This window comes from Calonectris borealis, chromosome 3 (assembly GCF_964195595.1).
Source record: "Calonectris borealis chromosome 3, bCalBor7.hap1.2, whole genome shotgun sequence".
In the NCBI taxonomy this organism is placed as follows: Eukaryota; Metazoa; Chordata; class Aves; order Procellariiformes; family Procellariidae; genus Calonectris; species Calonectris borealis.
Genome location: NC_134314.1, coordinates 116707317 through 116735130, shown reverse-complemented (window position 1 = coordinate 116735130; position 27814 = coordinate 116707317). Strand labels below are relative to the sequence as shown.

At 36.9% G+C, this 27814-nt stretch overlaps 1 protein-coding gene across 5 annotated transcripts in view; it reads left to right on the top strand.

Moving 5' to 3' along the window:
* Window positions 1-25857, top strand: part of GPCPD1 (glycerophosphocholine phosphodiesterase 1) — a 48492-nt gene extending 22635 nt beyond the window's left edge. For 4 of the 5 annotated variants that reach the window (XM_075147558.1, XM_075147555.1, XM_075147557.1 and 1 more), the window contains 15 exons: window positions 1241-1282; window positions 2579-2702; window positions 4889-5135; window positions 6207-6369; window positions 6459-6591; window positions 6845-6899; window positions 8832-8924; window positions 10875-10952; window positions 12092-12131; window positions 12924-12985; window positions 14361-14426; window positions 15429-15565; window positions 16734-16869; window positions 17223-17383; window positions 24066-25857. In XM_075147558.1, the coding sequence (XP_075003659.1) occupies window positions 1241-1282; window positions 2579-2702; window positions 4889-5135; window positions 6207-6369; window positions 6459-6591; window positions 6845-6899; window positions 8832-8924; window positions 10875-10952; window positions 12092-12131; window positions 12924-12985; window positions 14361-14426; window positions 15429-15565; window positions 16734-16869; window positions 17223-17383; window positions 24066-24270 (1742 nt within the window). In that variant the 3' untranslated portion in view covers window positions 24271-25857. The remainder of the gene's footprint in view (window positions 1-1240; window positions 1283-2578; window positions 2703-4888; window positions 5136-6206; window positions 6370-6458; window positions 6592-6844; window positions 6900-8831; window positions 8925-10874; window positions 10953-12091; window positions 12132-12923; window positions 12986-14360; window positions 14427-15428; window positions 15566-16733; window positions 16870-17222; window positions 17384-24065) is intronic. The other variant, XM_075147559.1, reaches the window with a different exon arrangement.
* Window positions 25858-27814: the final 1957 nt, after the last annotated feature.

Here is a 27814-nt window from a genome sequence, read left to right as displayed (position 1 = left end):
GAATGTAGCTTGTAATTTAGATCTCTTATGCTGCTGTAGGATGGCATGTTTTATGCACTGTCTTTCCTAGGATATGAAAAATGTTATTTCCTCCACACTTTGGAGTTTACGTCTGTTAAATTCCTTCTGATGCATTGAAAAAATGTCTTTTAGAAAGAAGCTGGTATCAAAGAAACTGTTAATCATGAGTAGTACCATGATCATGTCGTCTTCCCCCCCCCCCTTTTTTTTTTTAAAAAAAAAATTTCAACTGACTTAGTTCAGTGTTTCTATTCTTGTAACAAGATTGTGTTTCTGTATTTGTCAGTAACTGATTAGGGAAGCAGCCTACCCTCTGTTAGCGTTTAGACTTTATCTCTAAATTTGGATAACTTAATTCCAAACAGTTAGGGTTCCCCACCCCAAGTAATACTCAATACTTCATAAGCACTCTTTAAGAAAATGCAGCAAAACCAGGATGTTAGCACTTGGTCATTATGATCCTAAATTGTTGTCTGTGGTTACTAAAAATTGAGGGCAGGCCCATGATGATTCTTAGAAAAAAATGGGCTTAATGGCTGTAGAGACAAAATTTTGTTAAGATTTATGTTTTGAGAAATGTATAGTTTGTTTAGACTACTGCAATTCTGTTAATGCTGATGAATTTACTTAGTGCCTTAAGATTTCAGTTATTAAAACTATGGAGAGGATAAGGATAAAAGTAAGTGTGAAATGAGTGTTTTGAATATTTCATCCTAGGTTGGTTTCTGTCACATGGGCAGAATAAGCATTTTAATTGTGACTAACTTGATTTAGAAGCTTTAACTATAAATGTGCAGGAGGACAGTTTTCTTGTATGTTTGCAAGAAACTTTAATGTTGTTGACACTAACAAGAAAAGCATCTTAGATTTTAGTAGGATGTAGATATTATCAGCAAAATACTGCAGCAAACGAGGAAATTGTGCAACCTTCTTGCTTTTCTCAGTTCAGATTACTTCAGGTAAAAACATCTAAGGCATTTTGTGTGTTGATTGATTTTTCTTGCAGAAACTAAGAAAAAGCATAAATTGGGAAAAAGCTTTATAGAAGGTTGCAATAAACATGCTTATTCTTTGTCTATTTAAGTTTTCCTACTTTTTTACTAGATATACTTTTTAGAAGTGAAGTGGAAAAGTAGAATTAATTTAACTTGGCAATGATTCTTTATAATGTGCATACTAATTAGTTTCTTTCATTCTTTTCCCCTCCTTTTAATTCTAGAAAATGAAATTACTATTGACGATGGATACTTTGGAATCCGTAGTAAGTGAGATATATTGACCTTTACTTTATACCATGTATTTAATTTTAACAAGATTAAGTCTTGTAGATGAAAAATATTTGAAATACTAAGTTAGTTTTGACAGGAATTGCCTGTAAGTGATTGTTTTCTCTGCTTATATGTTTATTTTTATATCCAGCATTTGTGAATTCACACTCAGGCTGTAATCCCTTCTAATGTTAACAAAAGACTGCTAGGAAGGGTTGAAATATTGTCGGAGTGCTGGTGTTAAAGGTTGAAATTTGCAAACTTTAGATCATGAGCATGTATTTTTGGAAATACAGAATAGACTGTTAGCTTTCTCTTAAAACCTAGCCTTAGAAAAAACGCGTCATGCCTAGAAAAATATTATCATTTATACTAAATGTACACAATCTGCCTCTTCAGTTAGGCACAAAACTGCCAAAACCTCTCATAACCTCTCAAACCTCATGTTCTTGTGCGTGCATATGTCTCACTTCTGGCAATTCTAACCCACCTCTCACTTAATGCTCAATCCTATGTCGCCTAAGGTAACTCTTTGTCATGTCTCACACATCTTGTCTTAAAGCTTTTCCATTTTTCTTCATATCCTCATGGAATGATACATTTTGCTAGGAACTCTTCAAAACTGCAGGGTCTGCTTCAGCACCTGGTCTGGCAGCTTGGGCTTTCTGGCCATCCTGCTTGTAGGCTTTCCTTGTCCTGATGGTGGGGTTGAGGATTCTCCTCCTTGCTTTGATTCCCCATCATATCTGTTGCTATATCCTGTCCTGAAGACTTGCACTACTTTACTGGCATTGATTATGATGAGCTAATTTGACACCTGTACCTCAATAGAAACAGGGAGTCTCAAGTTGCTTATGAATCTTCAGAGTTTCTGCCACTGTTATTCCATGTTTTGAGAGATCCCAGGACAAGGGTATGTTATGTCTGCCTTTGGAGACTTAACTTAGCCCTTGATACTGTAAATAAAATTAACACTGGAATACTTGGTGCTCTCCTGCAGACAGTTTATATGTGAAGCTGGTGAGGATCATTGTTCCTATTTAATCCCTTTAAAAGCCAGCAAACAACTACAGTATCTGTTGTCTATTCTGGGTAGTTCAGAAAAGACAGGTGAAAGGATGCACTCAACAATTGCTCTGGAAATATTGTTGAATAAGGCTGGTGATAAGGAGGATTGTCTGGAAGATGGTGTCAGAGGAACTGTATTTATATTTTGTATATTAAACTGCCTAGATGTCACTAAAATAAGTTATTAAAGTGTCTTCTACTTTTTGTTTAATTTTTGATAGATGGTATTGAAACTGTGGATGCTGGGTGGCTGACATGTCAAACAGAAATAAGATTACGTCTGCATTATTCTGAGAAACCACCTGTAGTGATATCAAAGAAGAAATTTAAAACATCAAGGTTTAGGTATGAGCCTGCTCATCTCAGTTTGCAATTTATCTCATGTTAATTGTCAATACTAGTGATTCTTTTTTACTTAATTAATGTAGCCTTTAAAGTAATTTCGGGTTGCTAATAGGGATGTACTATCAGGCCAATTTCCAAGTATTTAAGCACTTTGTAAAAATATGGTGATAACATTAAATCAGTGGTGTGTTTCAGTTACCTCATTTTATTATTAATGTAGCATCAAAAGAGGTACTTCTGTTACAACAAAGGAAGACAAACAGTCAAACAAAACTATTCTAGTTTCACTACTGACTTAATACTTTTCTGCTCTTGCGTTTCTGATAGTTATTAAGTTATTAAATATGTATAAAGCAATGTGATACCACAAGTTAAGCAGTAGGTAACAGGTGTCTTTCAGAAATACTTATTCCATACTTGCCTTGGTGTTTCCTGCTTCTTGGCTGGAACTGTAGTGTTCTTAAGTAGTTCTCTGCTGTTACTTTCGGAGAGTTTTCTTCTTTGTTCTTTCTTCTTAACTTGAAAAGAGTAGAATGGAAGTGGAAGTTGGGGGAAAGGAAAGGGAGAGGGCTTCCAGGCTTTTTGTTGCTTACTGCTTTTTCTCCTTACCAAAGTAAACAGCCCTCTCCATTTAATATATGGTTAACTCTCCACTGGCATTACAGATTTCCAGTCACCATGGATGGTGGAGATAATAGCATTCTCTAATCACTTCTGTTGCTATTTAGATCAGTTTGATGTTTTTATCTACAGAGGTGTCTCAAAAAGCAGGCATTATTATAACTATACAGTTGACTGACAGAAGTGTGTATCTTAGTCCTGATATTTTGAGGACTGTGCTATTGCCCCGAGTGTTTGATCTCCTTCCCCTGTTGAATTTCTGGGATCTGGAGCTTGCTCTCTTTTCCTTGCCTCCCCTGTCCCCTTTCCTTCCTACATGCGTTTTTTGGGGAGCTCTGTGGTTGCCAAACTTTATCCCAGCACATATCGTTGTACTGTGTGATGCAGACTTGTTTTCTGCATCTTTCACAGTTTTTGTGTGTGTGTGTGTGTTAGGGGGGTGGGGTATAAAAACCTCTCCTCCTTAACTAGAGCCTGACACGTTCTCTAGAGCTTTGCAATTTTCCCTTGTGTGTTATAGCAGGTAGAGAGAGCGAGCAATTTCTGAAGCCTGATCCTTGTCTAAATTAGATGGTTGGAATCCAAACTTGATACACTGGGTGCATTCATTAGATACTCTGTTTTCCACATTCTGCCTAAAAAGTTAGGTAGTTTTCGTGACTGTCACTTGCTATGGCAGCGTCATTTTTCAACTTTGTGGAGCATCTGCGTTGTGACTTCTTTTTTTATGAGGGTATTAAGAACATGGACTTAGTGTAAAGGATTTCTATGATTGTAATTGTTTCTTTGAGATATGACTTCAGTTTTACTAGTGAATTGGCATCTAACTAAATGATAACTCTTTATCCCATCTGCTGCTTAGATGATTCAGAAGGGGATTTGGATTACTCCATATGCTTCCATCACTGACATAATTCATTCTGTGTGGAAGGTTTTCTCCGTATAATAATGAATTCTGAGTCTTAGGCTTATTCTTCTCAGTCCAGGATTTTTCAGAAATTGCATTCAGTTTACTTTTAAATGATCATTTAGGATTTCTCAAGGGACTTACTAATTACTTCAGACTATCTTGTTTATGTCTAACAGAATACATTTATCTGCCTTATCGGCATTTAGAGAGACTTAAAGTTGTGTGTATGTGCTTATCAGCAGTCACCAACTTTCAGGTGTTGATCTTGATGATTACTGCTATTTCAGTGCTTTTCATTAGCCTTTTGGCATTATGGGTATCAATCTGTGGAGCAAGGCTGTCTATTTGGCAACCCAAATCGTTAGTTTGGTGGAGTGCTGCTTCTCAGACCATTAGTACAGTTTTTACATTTATCCAAGTTCCAGTTTTGGAAGTGACTTGAACACTTAAACCTGACTAAAATAACATTTAGACAACAGTTGCAAACTCTGACTTTTGTGAGGGCCCACTGCGTACACTGCTGTCCTGTAGATGGTGGTGTTGAGAAGGATTCTTATGCTGTATGAACTTCTGCTCAAGCATCTTTCTAATTCTTCAGTATTTCCAAAGACACTCCTGTGACTTAACTATTTGTTTTGTATTTCTGGTTGACTAGAGTAAAACTGACTCTAGAAGGCCTAGAAGAAGATGAGGATGACGAAGAGGGCCAAGAGAAAACATCCCCTACTGTCCCTCAGAAAATGGCAAACACTGTGGAGTTCTCCTTAATAAGTAACAACGAATATAAATGTCGACACTCTCAGCCAGACTGTGGCTATGCTTTGCAGCCAGACCGATGGATAGAATACACTATACAAACCATGGAGCCTGATAACTTGGAATTAATATTTGATTTTTTTGAGGTATGTTTCTTTGCCACTGAGAAGCAACCCCAGTCTGCCTCCAGGAGTTAAAGGAGTCAATTACCATGAAGATTTCACTGTTAGGATAGGGCTATTGCCTGGTATTCTTGATCTTTTGGACTTGTGTAAACAAGCTGCGAGACTATTTGCTACTGCCCCATTTTGCAGAAAGGTTTTGTGAGTATGGTACAGAAAGCTTTGCAGTTTCTGCTTATTTAGAAGTTGGTACAAATAAGACTCAAATCTTAGTACTGCATGTAGTTAGGTTGGCTTGATTTTTATCCTTTACCAGAGATGAGTTTTGCTTATCCTTTTTTAATCTGAACAATGTGTATATGAACTAGTTAAATTACAACTATTTGATCTTGATTTTTAAGTTATAAACAAAGAGATTTCTCTGAACTAACCAGTGCAAATTAAAACCGGATGCTTCCCGATTCTCACTGCTACATCTGTTATTTTGCACTCTAATTTTTTTCTGAAAGATTTTAATATTTGAAGTCCTTTTTAAAAGAAAACAACTTTTGTCTCTTCATACTGTTTTATGCAGAAGAAAGTTTTAAGCATTCTCTCTTCAGTCTAAAAATACCCTTACATCACTTACATTCATAATTGTAAGGTGACTACACAGTTCCTGAACCTGATGATGGTCAAGAAATATGTGTTCAGCATGCTAGTTGCCATCTTCCTTCCCTGCAAATGAATATAATGTTATTTTAGGCATATATTATTCCAGTTCATCTTTGTTCTAAACACGACTTGGGCTTTTTAAAAGACGGACTATATTCCACGCATGCAATTTTGGTCTGAAAAGCTTATCAAATCTAAGAGTTTTCAAAGACAAATGTACATGATTTCCTAATTTCCATAAACAATTTCATATTCCTGACACTGTTACGTAAAACAATTTTTAGCCTGAAATTAATGTTTTCTGTAACACACAAAAAATTTCTGTTACATCAGTGCCTGTATATATCTTCCTGAGGAGCAAGGTTTCCATGAGAAGGAAGAATTTGTTTAGCATTCTCGCCTACATAGGTGTTTTGGGTTTTTGTTTGTTTTTGTTTTTAGGAAGATTTAGGTGAGAAAGTAGTACAAGGCGATGTGCTCCCGGGTCATGTAGGTTCTGCCTGCCTCCTGTCATCCACAATTGCAGAACTTGGGAAGAGTGCTGGAATTCTTACGCTTGCTATTATGAGCAGAAATCCAAGGAAGACAATTGGAAAAGTTAGAGGTACAGTTGATGCAAACAGATGTAGATAACTTTACTGGCAGTCATCCATTATCTATTGACATGTGGAGCATTTGGTATTTTTCTTGTAGTGGATTACATAATTATTAAGCCGATCCAGGGATACACTTGTGATATGAAGGCTTCATATGCAAAATATTGGAAACCAAGAACGACTCTAGATGTTGGACACAGGGGAGCAGGAAATTCTACAACAACAGCTAAGTAAGTTCATTTGCACTTTGATCGGGGCTGGAGGGTGGGGGCGGCAGCGGCGTATTGTTTAGTTTCACTGACATCAATTGAGGAGGCGGACAGTTTAAAATAAAAAGCTACAACCCATAATCATTTAAGTCACTTCAATATCAAATGTGGATGTTCTGTAAAACAAAGACTTCTGATTTGTATTTCTGTTGTTTCAATGGACTTCTGTGCCATGCTGCATCTAACAAAACCTTTTTCTTTGCTGTTATTTCAGACTGGCTAAAGTTCAAGAGAACACTATTGCCTCTCTGAGGAATGCCGCTAGTCACGTATGTATGCACAGTTGCACGCACATAGTAGCCATATAGTTAAAACTTGATTGGCTTGTGTGCTTAATTTCCATGATTCAATACAACGAATGGTAATTGCACTGATATAAAATTACATCAAATCACCATGGAAATTCCCCGAGAGATAGGAAGGGAAGTAATAGCTAGATTAGACTCTCATTCTCAAGTTCCTCAAAAAAACCCCAACTTCCATCTAAGATGTTCTGGTGGTGTTCTAATACAGGGAAAATTTTAATCTCAACCCTGCAGAGACATACGGTTGGAATAATTTTGAACAAATGAATAAAATTTTGGCTCTGCTAAAGTCTGTCAGCATACTCTTAGGTGGCAAAGGTCTCGGTCAGGAACTGCTGAGTACCTAAAATTGGTGTCCAAAAATCAGACTTGGGAGCTGAGCTGGTAGAATAAAACAATCCTTTCTTTCAGTGCTTGCTACAATGAAGACTTTGGATCCTAAGATGACACTTACAATTTGGGAGAAGTACCTGAAGTACCTTCAGGTGCTTAAATTCTGTGACTGAGGTGGTCACTTCTATTCCTTCCAATAGTCTCGGTCACTGAAGTGATCTGTGATAAGATTGATTTAGACAATCTAGTGAGACAGACTGCAGCAGAGTAGCTGGAGTCAGGAGCACATTCAGAGGTTTCACAGCAAAGAGCCGTGGTTAGTTACATAAAGATGCTGCTACGAGATCACTTGCCCCTTAACTTGTAGGGTTCCTAAGCCTTTTCAGGTACTTCTTCACTAATGCAGATTCTCAGCAAACATCTTTTGAAGTTGTTAAAGGGATGGGAGCAGAATCTGGAGTATTGTGCTTATTGGCTACTGATTCTGGACCCCTTAAGAGTCCTAGCTGAAAGCTTTCTCTCGTTTGGGAGTCAGGGTATAATTTGAACACAGTGACTGCAACATGCACTGACTGCGGAGCGAAAGAAAACTGAAGCTACTAAATGATCCTTTTGAACAGTAGTTCTTAATTTCTGGATGGACGCTGCAGGTTTATAGACAGCCCACAAGAAGTATGCACTGAGGCAGAAATTTACTATGAAGTCATCATCAGCATCACCAGAAAAGTGCTTTCAACTATTTGCCAGATTGAAAAAGCTGAAAGCTGCTACTCTAAAAATATTTCTGCTGAGAAAAGGGCTGAAAAAAGCCTGTCCTATTTTCTTTCTGTACTGATTGAAAAAGAGTATGCGTCAGAATGGTAATTTGATGAATGGTATTCCTGGAGGCCTTTCAAAGGAATGATTTACAGACAGTGAAAATAAGTGAAAAAAAATTGTTTCTGTGTGTTTCTGTTTTCTTTCTGGCCGTCCCTTTTTTCAAAAAGATTATACTTAGAGCTCTTGTTTGATCTTTCTTCCTTTTTAAGCTTAATAGAAAATAACATACAGTTGAAAAGGATAGGAGAACGCTGGACGTAGCTGTTTCTGCTCTTGCACGTTATAACACGCTACTACTATGTTACTCACTAGTGACTCCAGAAGCTCCTCAGTGTATGGAATATCTCCCTAAAGCTTTGCCAATTTGTAGCAATCACTTGTCTCTTGGTGGGGCGGTGGGGAGGAGGAAGGGCACCGCAAAGGCATCTGTGTTTAAAAACATCATCTTAGCCTTTCTTTGAAATCAAGTTCACAATACTTGGATGTTACTAGAGGGTTTACAAGATTAAGCAAGCTATATATATCAGAGCTGCATTATGGTAATTAAAATACTTTCCCATATGATGTTTTTTTCATTTCTAATCCATTGTTGAGTATGATTAAACTGGTAACAGCCAGTTTTATTCAACTTCTGGTTGATGTCCAGGACCTGAGAACTGCAGACAAGTTGCCAAGTATTCCCTAGTCCTTGTGCATAAGTAATAGGTTTTTGTTTTATTCTGTGTGTTTTTCAATTTTCTGTAGGGAGCGGCATATGTGGAATTTGATGTACATCTTTCTAAAGATCATGTGCCTATTGTATACCACGATCTCACATGTTGCATGGCCATGAAAAAGGTAAAGAAGACGATATCTGTATTTTATCTTTAAATGTGACCATTCCAGAAACTAAAATGCCAAGCTCTTATAGAAATAATTGTGTGGAATCAAGGGTTGGAATGGGAATAAATATGCAACGTTACTGTGTGCATAAAGTAGAGTAGGGAAGTTGAGTTTTTCCTTTTGATGTTGTAGCAACAGAATTTCAGATGCATGGTTTGAGACTGTTCAAACCTACATTGTAGTTATTTTTTTAACTTTTTAAGAATTTATTTATGGTTTGGAAGAAAAATGCAGATAGCTCCACTATATTCAGTAGCACCGCTGGGACTCTTTTAGACTGTCAGAGTAAGCACTTCTGGTTGTTTCTTTTCTGAGGGAGAGTTAGTGTGATTCTCAGCATGACTTCTCACTTCTGCTGATACTTAAATGTATACTTCTCTTAAGCAGTTACGTACTCATAAATGCTCTTTAGGTCAAACCAAAGTCTACGTTGTTTGGTACCCCCGTAGTGGCCAGTAGATGGAAAGCAGAAAAGTGGAAGAAACAAGGATCCCCTTCATTTAGGGAGTTTGATTAGCCACAAATGGCTTGGCTTCCATTATTTTTTTGAACTCCTTCTTTAACTCTTTTTTACTTCTGCATTTTGCTCTGTCTTTTAACTGTGAGGTAAACAATATACTTCATGTCTCGTTGGGACAGTAAGTGAGGCTGAAGAACTGCTTTTGGATTGCTTGGTGGAACAGAAGGAAAGGAGTTAAGACAGAGGTTCTAGGAGCAGGAAAATGGCTCTTGAAAGCAAGTGTCCTGTTCCTTTCCTTGCTTACCTCATGAGGTTGCAGTTGTTGTTCCTTCTTTTTTAACCAAAAACTTTTCTGCTGTTTTTGTAAGCATCAAGAGTACTATAACATAAGAAGCAGTGAACAGTACTGTTACTCGTACATACAGATAAACATTCCGTAAAAGATGCTCTGAACAGACTATCACAATACCTCTTAAATACCCAAGTTTTATGAAGCATAACAATTTAATGTTTTCATGGATTAAAGTGACCTGACACTCTTAATAACGAGAGAACCATAGGTATAAGGACCAGTGACACAAAAAAACCACTGAGGTGCTTTTCCGTCTGGTCTGTTGCATGTTCTCTACTAAGGCCAGAATACTTGCATTCAGCAGCAGTGCAAAGAGGTTGGACTCTGTGCTGTTCTAGTTTTCTTCCTTTCTGTTCTGGCAGTGAAAACAAAGATAGCATGGCAGAGCAGACTGCAAGATAAGGTCTCTCTTTATTCTTGGCACTAAGTCTGTGTCATCAAACTCTCACACCCGTTGCAATATTGCAATTTATAAGAAGTTTGGTTTGAACAGTTGTGGAAAAGGAACTTTGACACTGAATATGCATTTCCCTTAGTATATTGAATCAATATCGTCTTGTTGAGTAAAAATTTCTTTATAGTGAAGAGGGGGAGTGAAAAATAGATTGATAGAATTTTGTTGACACCAGATCTTTTATTTTCGTGGCAGGGTGTGTGTGTCTCAGTTTTACCAGGACACTTGTCTTTTTTTTTATTAGTTTCTGAGACATTGGATAGACAATAATAAACTGAATGCCTTAGAATATTTTTTAATGCATGTATTTACTTGCAGACTTTTTTCCTGAATACATTAACTGATCAAGTTTTTACAGAATAAATGTGCTAACCTTTTCTGAAGAAAGAACATTGAATGCTCTGACTTGCATGAAAGACCAAATCCTGTTTTTTCAAACTGACACCTGTTTTATGCTTCTAGGTGCCTATGTTTTACCTGAAAACTGATCATCTTACTTGTATTATAATAAGATATCACTTGTATCTTTTATCAATAAAAGAGAAAAAATTAGTTGCCTTTAATGTTACCATATTAAAAGCATGTAGGCTTTTTTGTAGTTTTCAGTGATGCTTCATTATGTATTATTTCTCTTCAAAGAAACTTGATACGGAGCCTTTGGAACTGTTTGAGATTGCAGTCAAAGAACTCACATTTGATCAGCTGCAGTTATTGAAGGTATTGTTCTTTGGCTAGTATGATATGCTATGTGTAGAATTTCAAATTGTGCATGAAGCTTAGATTTTTTGGATAATTATAGATAGTTTGGGAGAGCACAAGTTTTAAAAATTGTATAAGTAGAACAAGTAACTAATTCCAAGAATAGTACTTTTGCACCATCAATAAAACTTAAATAAATTTCATTACTTAGATCTTCTAGAAAGATGGTCTGACAACTTGTGTAGATCCATATCATTTTGCTAACATTGATCACTTATAAAAAAAATAAGAAAGGCTGACAGTGGTTGTGGGGTTCACTGAAAGCCGATGCTTTGAGTCTTTGTTGAAGAAGAAAGATATATTTCACAAAGTGTATTTAATTTTCAAATGTTTCCCTGTTAACAAGGAAGATCCAGATTATGTTGAACTCCTCTTTGGAGGTGCATGTGGAGGTGTAGAAGGGTCCATGATTCAGTGGTATGGATTGGACAAACTGGCTGGAACTGATTGATTGTTTTTATTTAATTGGGTATCACTGTATCTTCCGAAAAGAAGTGCCCTGCCTACATAAAAGGGGGGTCAGGAGATGAGACTGGGCCACTGAAGACCCAGCTGAGATATCTGTCCTCAGTCAAGGAAGCACCTGGCTGATCCAAGAACTATATGTTTCTTTTTACTTAAAATTACTTGTCTCCTCCTCTTTGTGGAGAGAGAATTTGAATGGAGCGAGGGAGCTGGCCCTGTGCCTGGCCTGATTCTATTTCAGTGTGTGACTACATTATAAAACCGCTGTTGGCTCTCTGTCTGCACTTGATTGGAAACACGGAGTCTAACATCTGACAAGAGGAGGGTTTAATGTTCAGACTTCAAACCTTAATGTTAATTTATATTATGAGTGTTTCTACCCTTGAACATGTTTTCTGAATTTTCAGTAAGAACATTTTCAGCTTGTTTTTGACCTTTCCTTGGAATCTTTGTTTTAAAGTTTGAAAGAAAATTGTGATGTGTACTAGTATTTCCTTTATTCTTTTACAAATTACTAAAACTGTAAACTTTTATACTTAGAAACAATTTATAAGGAAAATTAGTTATATTTTACATGTAGTAAGATCTATGGGTGGAGTATTTGTTAATTTTACTATTCTTATGCTCTTTAGCTGGCTCACGTGACTGCTCTGAAAGTAAAAGATCACAATGGTATGTATTAGTTTGCAAGAGTCTTGAGATTTATTTATTCCCATGTAATGATATCCATTTTGTGGTTGCAGTCACTTGTTCTAATCACATTTGGCTTCTTCCTGAACGTTTCTAAATGTTTACGTAGTTACTTTAATTTTGTGCATGCTGTAGAGTTCTTTGCTGGGAAGTAAATACCTGAACGGGAGTTACTCCCTTGGGAAGAGGGGACAGGAGCATAGAAGATGAATGCATAGCTAAATATATACTTATGAATATTCTTAACAAAATTGCTACTAATGTTTCCATCTTATGCTTCTCTAACTGTACCTTTTTGGCAGCCCTTCAGAATTGCTAACAAGAACTTTGGTAACTGCTGTAGGATGTCTTATTGGTGCTGTAAATTTTTGGCCTTAATTCATCCCCTTTATAGGGACAGCAAAATCAGGCAAAGTACCTCACACATCCTACCTGTCTGGGAAAAGATAAAATAAATAATAAGCCTTGACAGGCAAGGCTGCTTCTACTGGATGTCATTCAGTGCCTGAAACAGTGAGGGATGGGAGAAGCTGCTTCTGATAAATAGTCTGGCAAGGCTTTTAATAGGAGTCAAAAAACTTTCCCACTGGCAAAACAGGAATTGCCAACACCATCGTTGGAGTATGTCAGCGTTAGAGGAAAGGCTTAGGTAATCAAAAGATAGACTCGATTCCATTCTTTACTCTTAAAAGCCTTACGATTTTGAGCCAGTCTTTTCTTGCTGGGATTAGCAGCGCTATTTGTTTTGATTCAATATTTTGTATTTCTTTTCAGCATCTTTTAAAGATGAAGAAAACTCTGCTTTTGAGACCCAGCCATTTCCTTCTCTGCAGAGAGTAAGCAGTGAATATAGAGCAACAGAGATGATGATTGTGGAACATGAAAACATGCATTTTTCTTTCAGCTTTGCACACGTAGCAAGGGATATTAATTTTTGGTCTTAGGCCTCTGATATCAATGCTGGAACTAAGAACATAGGCTTTATTGTTGGCCACTGGAGCCTTTTCAGCGCTTAGATGTAATAGTTTGCATATCTTTCAAGCTTCTTAATTTATGAACCCAAGTTATATAACTCAGGATACACTCAGTTTTACAGCTGGTTAACATCTGGGCATTGTGTTTTAAAGCATCGACAATTGTTTGCTAATTTTGGAAAAACACCTGGCCTTTGGCAGTTCATCACATAGTCTTGGCGATCCAGCAGAGGCAGACATGGAGAAATTATAAGCGAATTTCTAATATGTTCCCATTCGTGACTATTTGCCAGCTCTGGGCTTTGTGTTGGCTTATTATTCATAGAAACAACTGACTAAAAACAGTTTGATACCATTTATAGTGTTTTTTTTCTAGAACGGCTCTTTTTTTTTTCTCCTTACTGTTTTTCCTAATGTCTGAACTGCTCATTAACTTGCCTTTTAGGGACTTGTTTTATACAATAATACTGCTTTTTATTTGGACTATGGAGATGATTAGTATCCAGTTATTTATAGGGTTACGTATGAAATATCCATCAGTTACAGGTCATATGCCCCACTGTAATTTTTTTTTATTGTCTAATCAGATTACTGCATAACTAAGGAAAATAAAGAACTTTGTGTAATAGACTAAACTACTGAGGTTCAATTCCTCTACCTGTTTTGATTCCCCAAATTTAATTTTCTTCCTATAAGAAGGGGTATGTTACTCTCTTCTGTACCTGTCATCTCTATAGGGTTAAAGAATCATCTGCCAACATTTCCTTAATTTAATTAGCTGTTAGTTTCACCTTTACATTTGAAGTCACCTTACAATTAATTCTTTACAAGAATTTCACATACTTTTGTTCTCATCATCATAATGGCAAGCTCATGGATTTCATACTTAGGACTATGTGTTACTTAAGATACCTTTTGCATTAAAAAAAAAAAATTTCTTCTTTAGGAGTACAAATGGGGCATTTCTCACGCATGTTAAGGTGAATTGACATGCATTTGTACCTTGTCAAAATTTTGTCCTTAAGATTTTATCTATTATTATGTATTTCCTAACTTTAAACTGAAGGAGAAAAAGGTGTATATGTATCTTGTGTTAAATGTTAAAAACAGGGTTTTTTAATTCTACTGTTAGACCCCATTGGCATTAAATTCCAATGTATCCTCCCAGTAATTGCCCTTATAGTGCTTAGTTGTCTTCCTTTGCTGTGGGACCTCTTCATAATGAAATTTTTTTCAGGTCCTGGAATCTGTTTCTGAAGATGTTGGGTTCAACATAGAAATAAAATGGATCTGCCAACAAAGGGTAAGTAAACATACATGTGATTTGCTTTGATACTTTGCCATTCTTGTGGCTAAAGCTTGTAATTTGACATGGCAATTTACGAGCTACAAACAAACAAAGGCATAATTTGGGTTTTTTTTATGTGGCTCGTTTTATTTATAATCCACTGTCTTTAAAACTGGAAGTATAATGGCACTGTTCTAGCAAATGAACAAGCTTACTCTTAAAACAATAGGAAGTATTTATAGGATTGAGTTCATAATGCAGCTCAGACAGCTTTTAGTAGAAGACCCTTTTTAAAGTCAATGGATCACAACTGGTCAGGCATGCTATAGATGGGAAAAGTGACAAGAAATTCAAACTCTCCTGGCCTGGTGCAGGAGAAGCTACAACATGGTGCAGTAACACAATCAACTGTTTCCTTGTAGTCAGCAGTACAGCGGACTCAGCTGGATTGCTTAGCGCTCGGTCTAGGAAAGAAATGGTTGTAAAGGCTAGGACTGGAAGCCTGCAGTGGGAGGAAGAAATTAAGTAGAGTGGTAGGTGGAAGTCTGTATGCATGGAGACATACTAATGCTCTCAGAGACAGGTCAACTGCAGAAAGACTGGTACCTGCTATTCTCAAAGACAAAGGATATCTCATTTATTTCTACAAATCTTACTGTTGCATTTTATATTTAGAAAAAGCAATACAAAATATCTGTAATAGTTTTTAGTGATCTTTCGTGGAATTCCTTTGGGTTTTCAAAATTAGAAAAGGCTTCATAGAAACTCTCTCCTTGGATGGGAAGATAGTGAATTTTTCAGTGAATCTTACTGCTGCTAGAATTCAGCTGTACCTCACAGACTGACAGTCCTGTAGGGCTGTAACTAGCATTCAGTCGACTGAAGGAGTGACTTCTGTATTCAGACTTGCAAACTGAATACTCATTTTTCTCAGATTGAATGAGACACCACTGCTTGTTAAAATTATTTTAGTAACCATTAATTTAAATGGCTGAAACTTGTCCTTTCTTTTTATAGGATGGACAGTGGGATGGCAACTTGTCAACTTACTTTGATATGAACCTCTTTCTAGATATTATTCTAAAAACTGTTTTGATGAATGCTGGAAGAAGAAGGATTGTATTTTCTTCTTTTAATGCAGATATTTGTACAATGTAAGTTGAGAAGAGACACACAATGTATTTTCTTCTTTTTTTCTTCAGTAAAACTTACTCTGGACATAAGAATAACCAACACATGTTTTGATTAGACCTAAACTTTGGGTGCCAAAATAGTTGGGAATTGAAACAAGAAATTAGACCACTTTGCCATCTGAGCTGTGCCAGAAATAAAATAGGAGAACGAAGTCAAAGTAGATGTATTTGTCAAGTGCCTTCCTGAATGCTTCAGTCTTTCTTGACACAACAAAAAAGGTCAAGATTTCTTCTGGTATCACAAAGTCTTTTTCAATCAGATGTAAGGGGTACACAAGCCTAATTTACAAACAAAATTAATTTTGTTACAATTTTTTCACTGTATCTGTCCTTTAAAAAGGACAGAAAATGAAATAGCTTTGAATTACCTGTGTTTGGTTTTTTTGTTAAGCGGTTTGTTTTCCTTTTACGGAATGTCATATTGAAGGTGTTGGAGCACAGAAAAAGCATAGGAGCTGAACTGGGGAACAAACAGTTGGGATGCATACGAACTAACAATATGCTGTAGTACTTCGTAGCAAGAAGTGATTTAGCACTGTTAATGAAAGGCTTTATAGAAATCTCATTTGACGAGAGACTGCACTGATGAAATACCACTGAACGGTAACTGGGCAGGACAAAACCAAATCAAGATACTGATAAAAGGGTTAAGGAACAAGTGTGTAAGAGTGCATAACATGCTAATCCCAAAACTTTGCTTCCATCTGTTGTAATTTCATACCATCTTTCTGGTATCAGACTTTAAAAACACATTAATAAGGTTAGGTATTGAATATTAAATATGTTTATAAACTCTTATCATGAATGTTCATTTTATTCTAATCTGCTTTTAAGAAGAAAATTATAGAATTGGACAGTCTTCAAGGGTATAAATATTTTGAGGATGTGGATCTGAGTTCAACTTAAAGTCTAGCTTTCCTTACACTGCGCATATTAATCTCTAATTAGTGGTAAAAGTAACAGAACAGTTTGTCTACATAGTTTCATACTAAACTGTAGGTACCATCTTGTTGCACCAACTAGGAATTAGAAGAATATGCAGTAAAGGACGTAATCTTCCTGAAACAGTAAGAATGAATTTCCCTGCTTTTTAACACATTTGCTATTTGTAAACTTTTTCTTATAACAGGGTTCGGCATAAGCAAAACAAGTATCCTGTGTTATTTCTCACCCAAGGAGAATCTAAACTCTATCCAGAACTTATGGATCTTAGATCTCGTACAACTCCAATTGCCATTACTTTTGCACAGTTTGAAAACTTGCTGGTAAGCTGACAAGTTCTGGTATTAATCTGCAGTAAAATGAAACTAAATTATTACTACTTTTTGTAAATCCATAATTTTTGACACTAATGCTTAGAATTACAAACAACATCACAAAAGAAATACACTAACATTTAGTAACTGCCAAAATAATGTCTGTTGATTCAAAGTCTATATAATACATTGTTTAAAAAATAGTGCTATGAGTAAACTCTTTAATTGTATTAAATTATTTTTTATTAATATTATTATGTATGAAATTGTAAGGAGCTGCAAGTGCAAAAAGGATAAAAATAAAAACTAATGTGAGAGTTTTTCAGAAACATGAATTTTAATTGAAGTGCTTTGTATTTCAGGGAATTAATGTGCACTCTGAAGACCTGCTGAGGAATCCATCCTTTATTAAAAGGGCCAAATCTAAAGGCCTAGTGATTTTCTCATGGGGTGATGATGCAAATGACCCAGATAACAGGAAGAAGCTGAGAGAATATGGTGTTCATGGGCTAATATATGACAGGTACTTCACTGTCTTTTAAAAATAGTAATAATAATAATTAAGCTGAGAAATTACTGTATCCCGATTTCTTGTGAAATTTTGCATTGGTGCAGAATATCTTCCTTTGGTACTATAAGCACAACAAGCCCATAACCCCAATTAAAAAACAAGACTAGGAGTAATTCCTACTCTTTCAGTTGTGTATATATATAGCAAAATAACTTTTGCTTCTCCTGAGGTTAATGTAAATATAATTTGATTCTCTAAAGAACTAGAGGATGGCATACACATTTAACATGCTGTTAACATTCCTGACAGTAATTCTTAAACTTTGTATATGACATGGTGAGGACAATATTATTTAACTTTTGTCTGAAATCTTCAGCTTTCTACATTTAGTTATGGAAATAGTTAACACAACTTAAATGAGTGATTTTAACTTAGTTTTTTGCCAACATTCTGTTGTTTCAAAGCTGTGAATTCACCGTTTTTCCTATTAAAATTAGCTTGGAGTGACTCCTAGGGCAAACTGCCAAATTAATCACTTTGGACAGTAGTTATTATATCCATGCAATTCAGGTGGACATCAGAATACCGTGGTAAATCTTTGAACAAAAGTGTTATTTTAGTTCCTTACAAAACCGAAAAGTTTTAGCTCTTTTATCATAAAAGATGTGAAATTCAGTATTACAAGATGATGATTAATTTGGGAAGCTGTATTAAATTAGACTTTCTGATAGATTACGAAGAATATGTAATTGGGAAAGCATTAAGTGTAACTGAAGTGTCAAATTATAGAAGACTTCCAAACCTTTTGCTTTAGCAGGGGCACTGCTTTGCATGTTGTTTTACCTGGGGAAAAAAAAAGGGGGGGGGTAGCGGGGAGGGAAATCATGTAATTGTCAAGGACTGTTTTATAAAGTGAAAACTGAGGGTCAGGTTAACTTATCTAGAGGCAAGAAATGAAATATGTTCTAGGTTGCCAGTGTAAAAAATAGTTAACTCCCTTCAGTCTATTCTTGGCTATTGAGAGTCCTTCCAGAGTGGTAGGTCCAGTGTTTCTCTGGTTTGCCAGAGGCCTCCCTTCTTGTACTGTGTAGTATGTCTCCTCCTTTTCATTGGTGGTAAAAAGGAATAACAAGATTTGTACATTGGGGATCAGCTTCAGACTGGTCATTGAAACACAAGTTCCTCTTTCCTGCTACAGCATTGTTACATGTTGTACCTCTCCTACAACTGAAGATTGAGGCCCCTTTAGTAGATGAAAAATATCTCTGGACTAGTATGCAGACGAAATGGTACTCTGACTCTTTAGTGTACAGTGATAGGGGTTGTTAGGAAATTTGATCCTATGGTATGCATAACCTGAAGGGATAAATTATTCATCTTACAGACAGGTGGGGTGTTTTAACCAAATACTACTGCGTAAAGTGTTCTTATGAAATGTCTGTTCATCTGATGTCTACGAATCCAGTCTTCTAGAGTTCTTAATTACTCCTGATGTGATAGATGTGCTCTACAATGGCAAAATGTAAAATGGGCGACAGCCTTATTTCTCACTTCATGTTGTTTTTATTACTTTAGATGCTTAATTGCTCAATACTACTTAAATGTTGCATTTATGTCAAGGCTGCAAGTCTGCTACGTGTCATCTTATGTTCTGTTTTGTACTGTTTAGTGTGTTTAAGATGCACTATGATAGCAGAACACCTTTTACCTCACCTTTTGATGACCAACCAATTCATTGTAATTGCTTATAGGCTGAATTCCCGTGTGGATTTAACTGAACAAGAAATTCTTAACCTTCCTGCACAATGTAGACCATCTAGATTCTTAATAGTATTCATCTCTCCTCTCACCGTCTGCCCCTGTGTCTCTTCCACCTTGTTGACATCTTTCCACTTTATTGAGAGGAACCCCAAAATTAATATTCATTCCAAAGCTGTTTAAAAAACAGCAGTTCAGTGGTGCATTTTTTTCTTTTTCAAGTTACAAACTGCAATTGAGTAGCAAACAATTATCTCATTTCAGTATAAGTGTTGCAGGCTCGTTAACTCTGATTTCTAAACGTTATTGACCTTTTTTTCCATGGGCCAAAACAAATACTGGAATGTTCCTTTACAATTCTTAATTATTTTTCAAAATTTACTAACTGTCTGAATAGAATTAACTCTAATCTTAATATAGGTTCCTTAGAAAGAACATGATGCTTTCTGAAAATTGCATCAGACATCTCAAGCTGGACATTTTGAAATGCGGGTGGTGCCTGCAAGTCCTGGATGGCATGTCTAAATGTAAAACCTGGCAGCAAGTGTTTCCACTCACAGTTGGAGCTGCTGGGTAAAGAGGCAGTCTTTCAAATCATTTGACAGTATGAAGTTAATATCAAGAGTTCAAATTGTCAAAAGTTTAAACAGATATGGTGTAAACATCCATATTCTGTGCTGTTTGAAGTTTAGAAATAGATAAATTCAAAACTACTGTGAAGCAGAAGTCAAGTAGAGAGATGTACATGCCTGTTTCAAGGTCTAGAAATAAGTAGGGATTGCAGTAATCTGTTCATTAGTGTAAAGCCAGTTTATACTACGGTTGCATCTTCAAATTCCAGAATATTTCCAGGGCTGAATCAAGATGTGCTTCTTCCATGGCTTCTGCAGAATTTTTGTTCTCTGGATTTAAGGCCAAGTCCAGATATTTATCAAAAATCGCTATGCCTGGTGTTTTTGTGTTGCTGTTTACTAGACCTTGACTTAAACCATCTTAGTAAGCGTTATTTGTCTGAATAAGCTAGGAAGTGAATACAGGAATTTTAGTGAATTTTAGGTTGCTTGGATATGGTCCTGATTTATTGTTACTGCATGCGGTAATTATGTCAAAGATTATGAACAGTCTGGGTAGAGATGATTTCTATAAGCTATTTTTTCCGAACTCTAATCATCCATGTAGAGTTGAGCAAAACATTGTAGCCACTTGCGAAGATGGCAGAAAAACTGTGTCCTGAATACCAAAAGTTGCTGATACCAAGTGTCGGGCAAAAAAAGTGCAGGTAGGGGGGTCTGACTTTGTTTTGCATGAAGAAAAACTGCAAGACTAAATCTGGGAAGCTTACGAATGCCAACGCTATTAAAAGAACGATCTCACTGGGGCAGGGGAAAGAATTTTTTTTCCTTTTTTTTTTTCCCCATCCAGCCCTTTCTCCACTTGGGCTGCAGATTATTAGACATACCCAAAGTCATTAAACCAAATGGATGGTCTAATGCAGTTGCCGGGACAATATTCTACTTTTTTCCTATGTTCAACTCAGCATCTAAGATACTCAAACTGCTTATGTTGAAAGGGCCACCTACAGAAAAGGTGCCACCTCTGCCTCCAAGCTTCTATTTGGGCCCTAATCTAGAAAAGTACTTTAAATGCATGACTGGGTATCTTCGATTCACACAGAATATTAAATCTCATGCTTAAAACACTTTATTAGTTTGATTTAGATTTTATTTAGAGAAAAAACTTTAACCTATTGTAGTGAAATTCTCTGGATTGGCAAAAATTATGAATTTTAAAGCAGGATTTGTGGGATGATTTATCTGGTGTTTTTCTCCTGGATAAGCTTTGTAAACAGTCCAGGAAATATTTCTGTGTCTGAATATACTTAACTCAGTAAGAACAATGCAGTCTTACGTTTTTATACCAGTTGGCTATATATTAAAATACCAACGTGGAGAGGGGGTGGGTGCTAACTTACACTTGCATTATCTTTTTTTAATTCACTTTACATGAGCTGAGTTCTGTTTGTTGAATAATATACACAGCTGCATGGAAATATTAAGCCAGTAATCCTCAAACATTTATGCTGAAAGCTTTTCCATGAGAATCTTCAGTGTGTTTATCTCCTCTCTAAACGCTACAGTTCCTTATGGCTGCATGTTGCATTTGCAGACTCCAGACAAAAGCTCTGTGCTCTATTAGTAACTTTCCAAAATTAACACAAATTTAGTTGGCAATAAAGGCAAAAGCATTCAAAACATTTATCAAAACCAGAAGACTGTCTAAATGTGCACCATTTTATTTGCCTGAAATGGAATGTTACTTAAAGAAATAACAGCATGGATATATGTAGGAAGTTAACTAGTATTAGTTGATCTATAATTTAATCTACTCAGTGATTGAATTAAGGTGTTATGCAATGGCAGTCTGTGTGTCTCCTATTTTGTGAATTGCAAAGTAAACTCAAGTTTACCTTGAGACATAAAGAAAAATGAAAAGTTTTAATCAAAAGTGTCAGAAAATCTTTTTAGCATGAAAACAGTATTTCAGTGTTGCTGACTTTTTGGTTTTGGATGAAGCAATATCAAAGAAAAACAGCTGTGACTGAGGCTTGCTGGATGTATGTGTTTTCAGAGGTTGCAAAAACACCTGGTAGGTGTTGAGATAAGCAAATCAGTTCTATGCCCATTGCATAAGCCTGGAATGTCCTGCAAAGCTTTTTGTAGAAAGTGCCAATTTAAAAAAGTAATATTCAAAGGACTTCCCAGTCTTCTGCAGGGCTTGCTTACTGATAGAAGTCGAATGGAGGAACTTTGGTGCATAGTTACTTATAAATAATTGTCCTGTTGAAGATTGAAGGATAGGGAGATGAGAGTTTATTCCTTATTTTGATGGTGATGTTGGAAATAATTTGTAAGAGAAGTCCTGGAGCCATGCTCTGTTTTTGCCAGCTGATGGTATAGTTTCATGGATCCAACGAAAAGTGGGGACAAGAAATTCTGAGGTACAAGGGTAGTTGTGCTTCAAATTGTCTTCTCTGCTTTTGGTTTAGAAGAAATACTATGTACACATTGGGGCAGACTGGTTCCAGTAGACAGTCTGAAAGGAGCTTGGAGGGTTGGACTCATCCAAAATATCAATTGAAAAGAGTTGAATATGAAGCAAGAATTACAGAATTTATGCTTGCCCTAGTAAAGAACTAATAAAATACCTGCCAGAAGCTGCTTAGAAACATGCTTAGCCATGTTCTAGGAACAAGGGGCTTAGAAACATGCCTTTGCTCTTCTAGTGTCTAACTGATGTGAAGGATTTAAGATTCGCAGTTCCTAACGTGTATTGCTATATAGAAAACTATCTTCTAATTTCAGTGTTTTTTCTTGAATGCATAGAGAAATTTATAATGTGTAAGCTAACTTAACTGAAGAAAGCACAGGTCGTACCTGCATCCTGGAAAGAAGGAAGGAAGGTTGGGCTTTTATTTTGCAGATAGCTTCTATTAGGCAATTTCAGGTCATATCTTAGGCCTGTATTGGATTATAGGTTCTGTGCAAGTAATTTAGCTGCTGTGCCTTCTGTGTGTATTCCATAAAACTGGACAGCATTTGTCCGCACTTCTAGGAGTTTCTTTACAGAAACTATCTTTGATCTTACTGTAGGTTACATGATCCGCATCTATATTTCCTGCAGAAGTGTTTCCTCATTTGGATCCCACTTACTATATCACCGTTTGAGCTGCATATTATTTTTGATGTCTTGGACTTGCCAACACTTGACAAGTTGTCTTGCTGGGGTAAAAAGGCACCTGGCACTGTATCATGTAGCACTCTTGTTTTGGTTGTGACATCGTGTTGCTTTTGGACATACCTTGAAATTATGGTATGAAAGAGAAAGGATGTTTCAATAAAAACAAACTACTTTCGTGAAGGAATCATAAATGAAAGTATGAATATTCATACTAGACCTAAGGCAGAAGCTATGGTAACTTCTTCCAGAAGTTTTCATTGGAAGGAGATAAACCTGGCAACCTGCAGTACCTGAAACTGTATATGCATAATAGCTACAAGTGAGGGGAACTGGATGCCAGGATGTAAATTTTGGATAGAAATAGCATACTGATGTTAGAAATTAATGTTAGGAGATCAGAATGTATCCTTGTCACAATAAATGTACCAAAGTTAGGTTACAGGATCATGAATGCTTTTGCTTTATAATGAATTACACCAAAAGAGTATTTGAGTTATGCTCAGTGCCTACACTGTCAAACTCAAAATGTGTTTTGGCTTTGGACAGTCTGGTACGATGTTGACAGTTCAAATCCTGCAGCTTTCTTTACATGTGTGAAAACAAGAAAGTGAAAAGAGGATATACTATTTAAAATAATGTAGATAGACAGTTAGATTTGCATTAGGTATGAATAAAGATCAGATTTTCTGTTTTTCACTCTCCACCTAATACTGTAATGGTAATTTTAAAAAATGGTTCTGAATTGGGGAAGGGGTGTAATACTTCTTGAAATAGTAAGTATAAATTCCATTCAGTATTATGTACAAGTAGCATATCACAGTCTGTTCAAAGAATCTCAGGGGGTCTGAAATTTCTTACGCTTTTAAGTTTGAAGCCTGGAACTCTGCTCTTACTTCACTGCTTTGTGCCACCTATAAAAATCACATTTTTCAGGAGAGTAAACGAGGTAAATGCCAGTGGGTAGCTTTTTAGTATATTCAATGAAATATCAGCCATTGCGTAAAAGGAATACCATTTTATATTGTAAGATGAGTGGCAAAACTTGGGGTACTAACCTCAAACATAGTGTTTTCATGGATTTGCTGATACCTAATTTTACTCTAGTAGGGAAAAAACCCCCAGTTGCTTCATCTAGTCTACATTTCTGTGAACTGTCAGGTTATACTGATCAGTGTTTTTTCTTTTCTTGTTTATTCAGGATATATGACTCGAATCCTGAACAACCAAATATATTCCAGGTGGAGCAGCTGGAACGTCTCAAGAAAGAATTACCAGAGTTGAAAAGCTGTGTGTGTCCCACAGTTAGCCACTTTAAATCCATATCTCCATGTAAATGTCATCATAGTTGCCTGGAAGAGAAAGCTGTAGATAACTTGAAGAGTGTTCACATGCAAAAGGACTGATTCTAGGCAGAATACTGTTTTGTATCTATTTAACTTTCATGATTGGAACAGTGCTGTCTGCCTTCAGGTTTGTTTGTTTGTTTTGTTTTTAAGTCCCCAGATAGCAATAACTGTGTTCCTCCTTCCTGACAGTACTTGTTAAAATTTCAAACAATGTTAAAATATTCAGCCAGCTATAGTTATTGTTCCAGTTTACATATACAGTTTTAACTTTTTCCTGTAATCAAGTCTCAAATATTGAAAAAGAAAATTAAGTATTAACACTAAGTGTGTTTTTAAAAATAAAAAAAAAATTAAGCAGTCTGAGGAGTGGAAGCTCAGAAACTAAATTGTAGGGAAATTACAATGATCTGATATTGAATATGCTGAAAAATTGTTTTAACTTTGATTTTTTACTTCAATGCTACAGCTTGTCAGCCTGGATCTGACAACAGGAAATTAAAAGAGTGATTGTAAGATACATATAATTAGATCTGGCCTGAATAAATTGGTACCTCATATATATGTATTTGCACTGATAGATCCACCTGTACAAAGCTTTGTGCCATTTAAAAATATCTATATATTTTTAAGTAAACTGCAATGCATATTAACTCATTTTTTCCCCACTTCATTGGATACTTAGGCTGCTGCCATTATTTTCTGATTTGCCAATTCATTGGTACAGTGTATAGCAGTCAAGGGTGAACCACGATTTTTTTTTTTCCCATTAATGTCACACAGGCCTGCTAAACTTTAGAAATGTTGCAAATAATTTTAGCAGAATTACAGAAACATCTTCAGTGGTTGAGAATTTTTTTTGCACAGTAACCTTAATAAACAGCATATGTAACATGCACAAACTCTACAAAATGCATGCTTTAGTTATTAAGCATGAAATTTAGGTGTTTGCTGAGGTCCTTGCATCTTTACGGTGCTAGTTATGTGTGAAGGGTGCAAGGACTAACTCAACTACTTAATCTCCTTTGCCTAAAACCACAAGCCTATTATTCACAAACATTGGAAGAAAAGGCTATACCATACATGGTTTGTCTTATTTACATAATACAAGCTACTAGCTTTTGTATTTTGCAAGATTTTTTTTTTCCTTGGAGCAAGAATCACAAATGTACTGAGTTCAGATAATCGGTATTCTGTTGGCTGGTATCTATCCTCTGTAATTTATTACAAAGTCATAGTTTAAAATTCTTAATAGATAGGTATGCATGTCCTTTTTCCTCCTGAAGTTGCAGGCCACGCCAACACAACAGCTGTAACTTTCTACTGAAGTGTTAATGTATAATAAGAATGGAAAATATTTATTTTTTTCTCTTGTAAATTGACAATGAAAACAATAGTGTGTACTATATTCTTTATATACATCATTGCTACATAGAACTGATTGTACAAAGAGTAAAGCCATTGCAAATAAGTGCTTGAGCCTGCACTGCTGAGCAGTTTGAAACAAACAGCTTGTTTCGACTTGCCTTGTGCATTTTAGTATTTAAAGTTCGTTTGTCCTGCACAAACAGCACAGTAATGATTAGGTATCTGGAAGCTGTCTTTTATTTAAGAAAAAAAAAAATTAAACCAAAATTTGGAAGCGTATGAGCTGTGTTTTTTGGGAGGGAGGGGGCACTGAACCTGATTCTTGACCTCAGGAACCCGTGGCTGTTATCTGATACAGCAAGTCCAGATTCTACACCTATGTGATAATTCTTAATTTTTTTCCTCTTTTGTATACCGCAGTGGGGTTCTTTTGACAGGTCTTGAGGGCTTTGCCAACTGATGTGCAACCCCTACTAGAGTTATTACATGTCACTGCTCATGAATGCTGGGCAGCGCATCCACGGACATGTTGAGTGTGACAGCTATTTTTTGTGAAGGTGGTTTAAAAGTTGTGCTGTCTGAAGCACCCTCTCGAACTAATCACAATGTGATGCTGAGAAGGGCGTGGCACCCTTAAAATTTGTTTCCCAACCTTCGGATGCTCAGAGAATAGCATTTGCCTATTCTGTTTGCGGGTGTTGGGCGTGGAAATAAATACACCCACTGTGGTGACGGTTTTACAAGATAGTTTTGAGCAGCATTACAATTTTAATGTATTCTTGCCGACTCCCTTATTTACGAGTAAGCTGCATCACCAATGTGCTCCAAACCTGACCAGCCTTTAACAAGCTCTTCTGCTGTGTCACTTCTTAGAGCTGAGCTCGCGGCTTGGCCACACGCAACGGCAGTTCTGCCACAGCCGACAGGGCAATGCAGCAGGGATATAGGGAACCAAAGAGCAGGGCTGTGGGAACTGGTGGGGGGAGTTACGTTCAACTGATATCCTACCAAAAACCTCCTCTTGTAAGGAAATGCTGTGGTGACCAGCAAAGACAGGAGCGTCCATTGCTCTGTGGGTATCCATCAGCTGCTGGTAAGCTTTATGCTCAAATGGCCAGGGGTGAGTTTTATGAGACTTCATTTGAGGGGAAAAAAAATGATTCCTGAAAGAGAGTCTTGCCTTGTTGAATGTACAGCTCTCTGAGGGGAAACTCTGTGGTGTTGCCGAAGAGGATTTTAGGTACTCTTGTGAAATTATTCCATCCCTATGCCCTCACATGAGCACACAGCTACTCTGCACGGATGCCCAGGTGAGGTGAGGGCTCTTCGGAAATGCCGGATTTTTGCTGAGACCACTACGCAGCCCGGCTGCTCTGATAGCTGCTCTCCCGCATAGCAGCAGCAGGTCACTAAGGTAAGCATGTTGCCTGGTGAAAGGCAGCTGTCAGTTTTCCACTCGGCCAGTGTCTAAATCAGCACTGTACAGGTTGTTCAGTGCCTCCAGTTCCTCCAAAACCTTCTCCTCAGCTCTCTCCCAGCTGTTAACCGGCTCATTTCTCATAGGCATCAAAGCAAAAATAGTGAAAGACAACGGCTGTGTTGAGGGGACCTCTATTTTCCACTGAGTTTGATGGGTTTGGATACCCGTCTTCAGACAAAGACATGCCGAGAGCCTGCAATTTAAGTAACCTAAACTGGTGGCTGCTTCCAGAAGGTGTTGGCCTTGACCACTTACATTGGTGGCTGCTTCTAGAAGGTGCTGGCCTTGACCACTTAATTGCAGGTGGACTCCCGTTCCTCATCAGAGCCGCACACCCCATTGCTGGGCTTGCGCTGCACTGTGCTCAGCTGGTGCTTGCTGTTGCCAAGAGTCCATCTACAGAGAAATAAAAAGCAGGAAACTATCCCCAGCTGATTGAGGGAAGGGAACCAAGACAGTGAGTATTTTTGAGGTTGAATTTTCTACTGAAATCTGTCATCTCTGGCTAGTTTGGATCCTGCCACTTCTGGCTTTTGAGTGCTTGTTGGAGACCAGCATGGTCTGGAGCACAAATTGCTTTGCTCCAGCCAAGGGACTGCTACAGTTTTTTGATTAATCCAGAGATGCGTCAGCTGTGGTAGGTGACACAGAATTTCACTTTTCCTATTTCACTTTTCTTACTGTGGAAGCATCTCCTTTGGGCCCACCCAGAGACTGGACTATACATGACTCATGAGACCTGTGCTACTTCACACT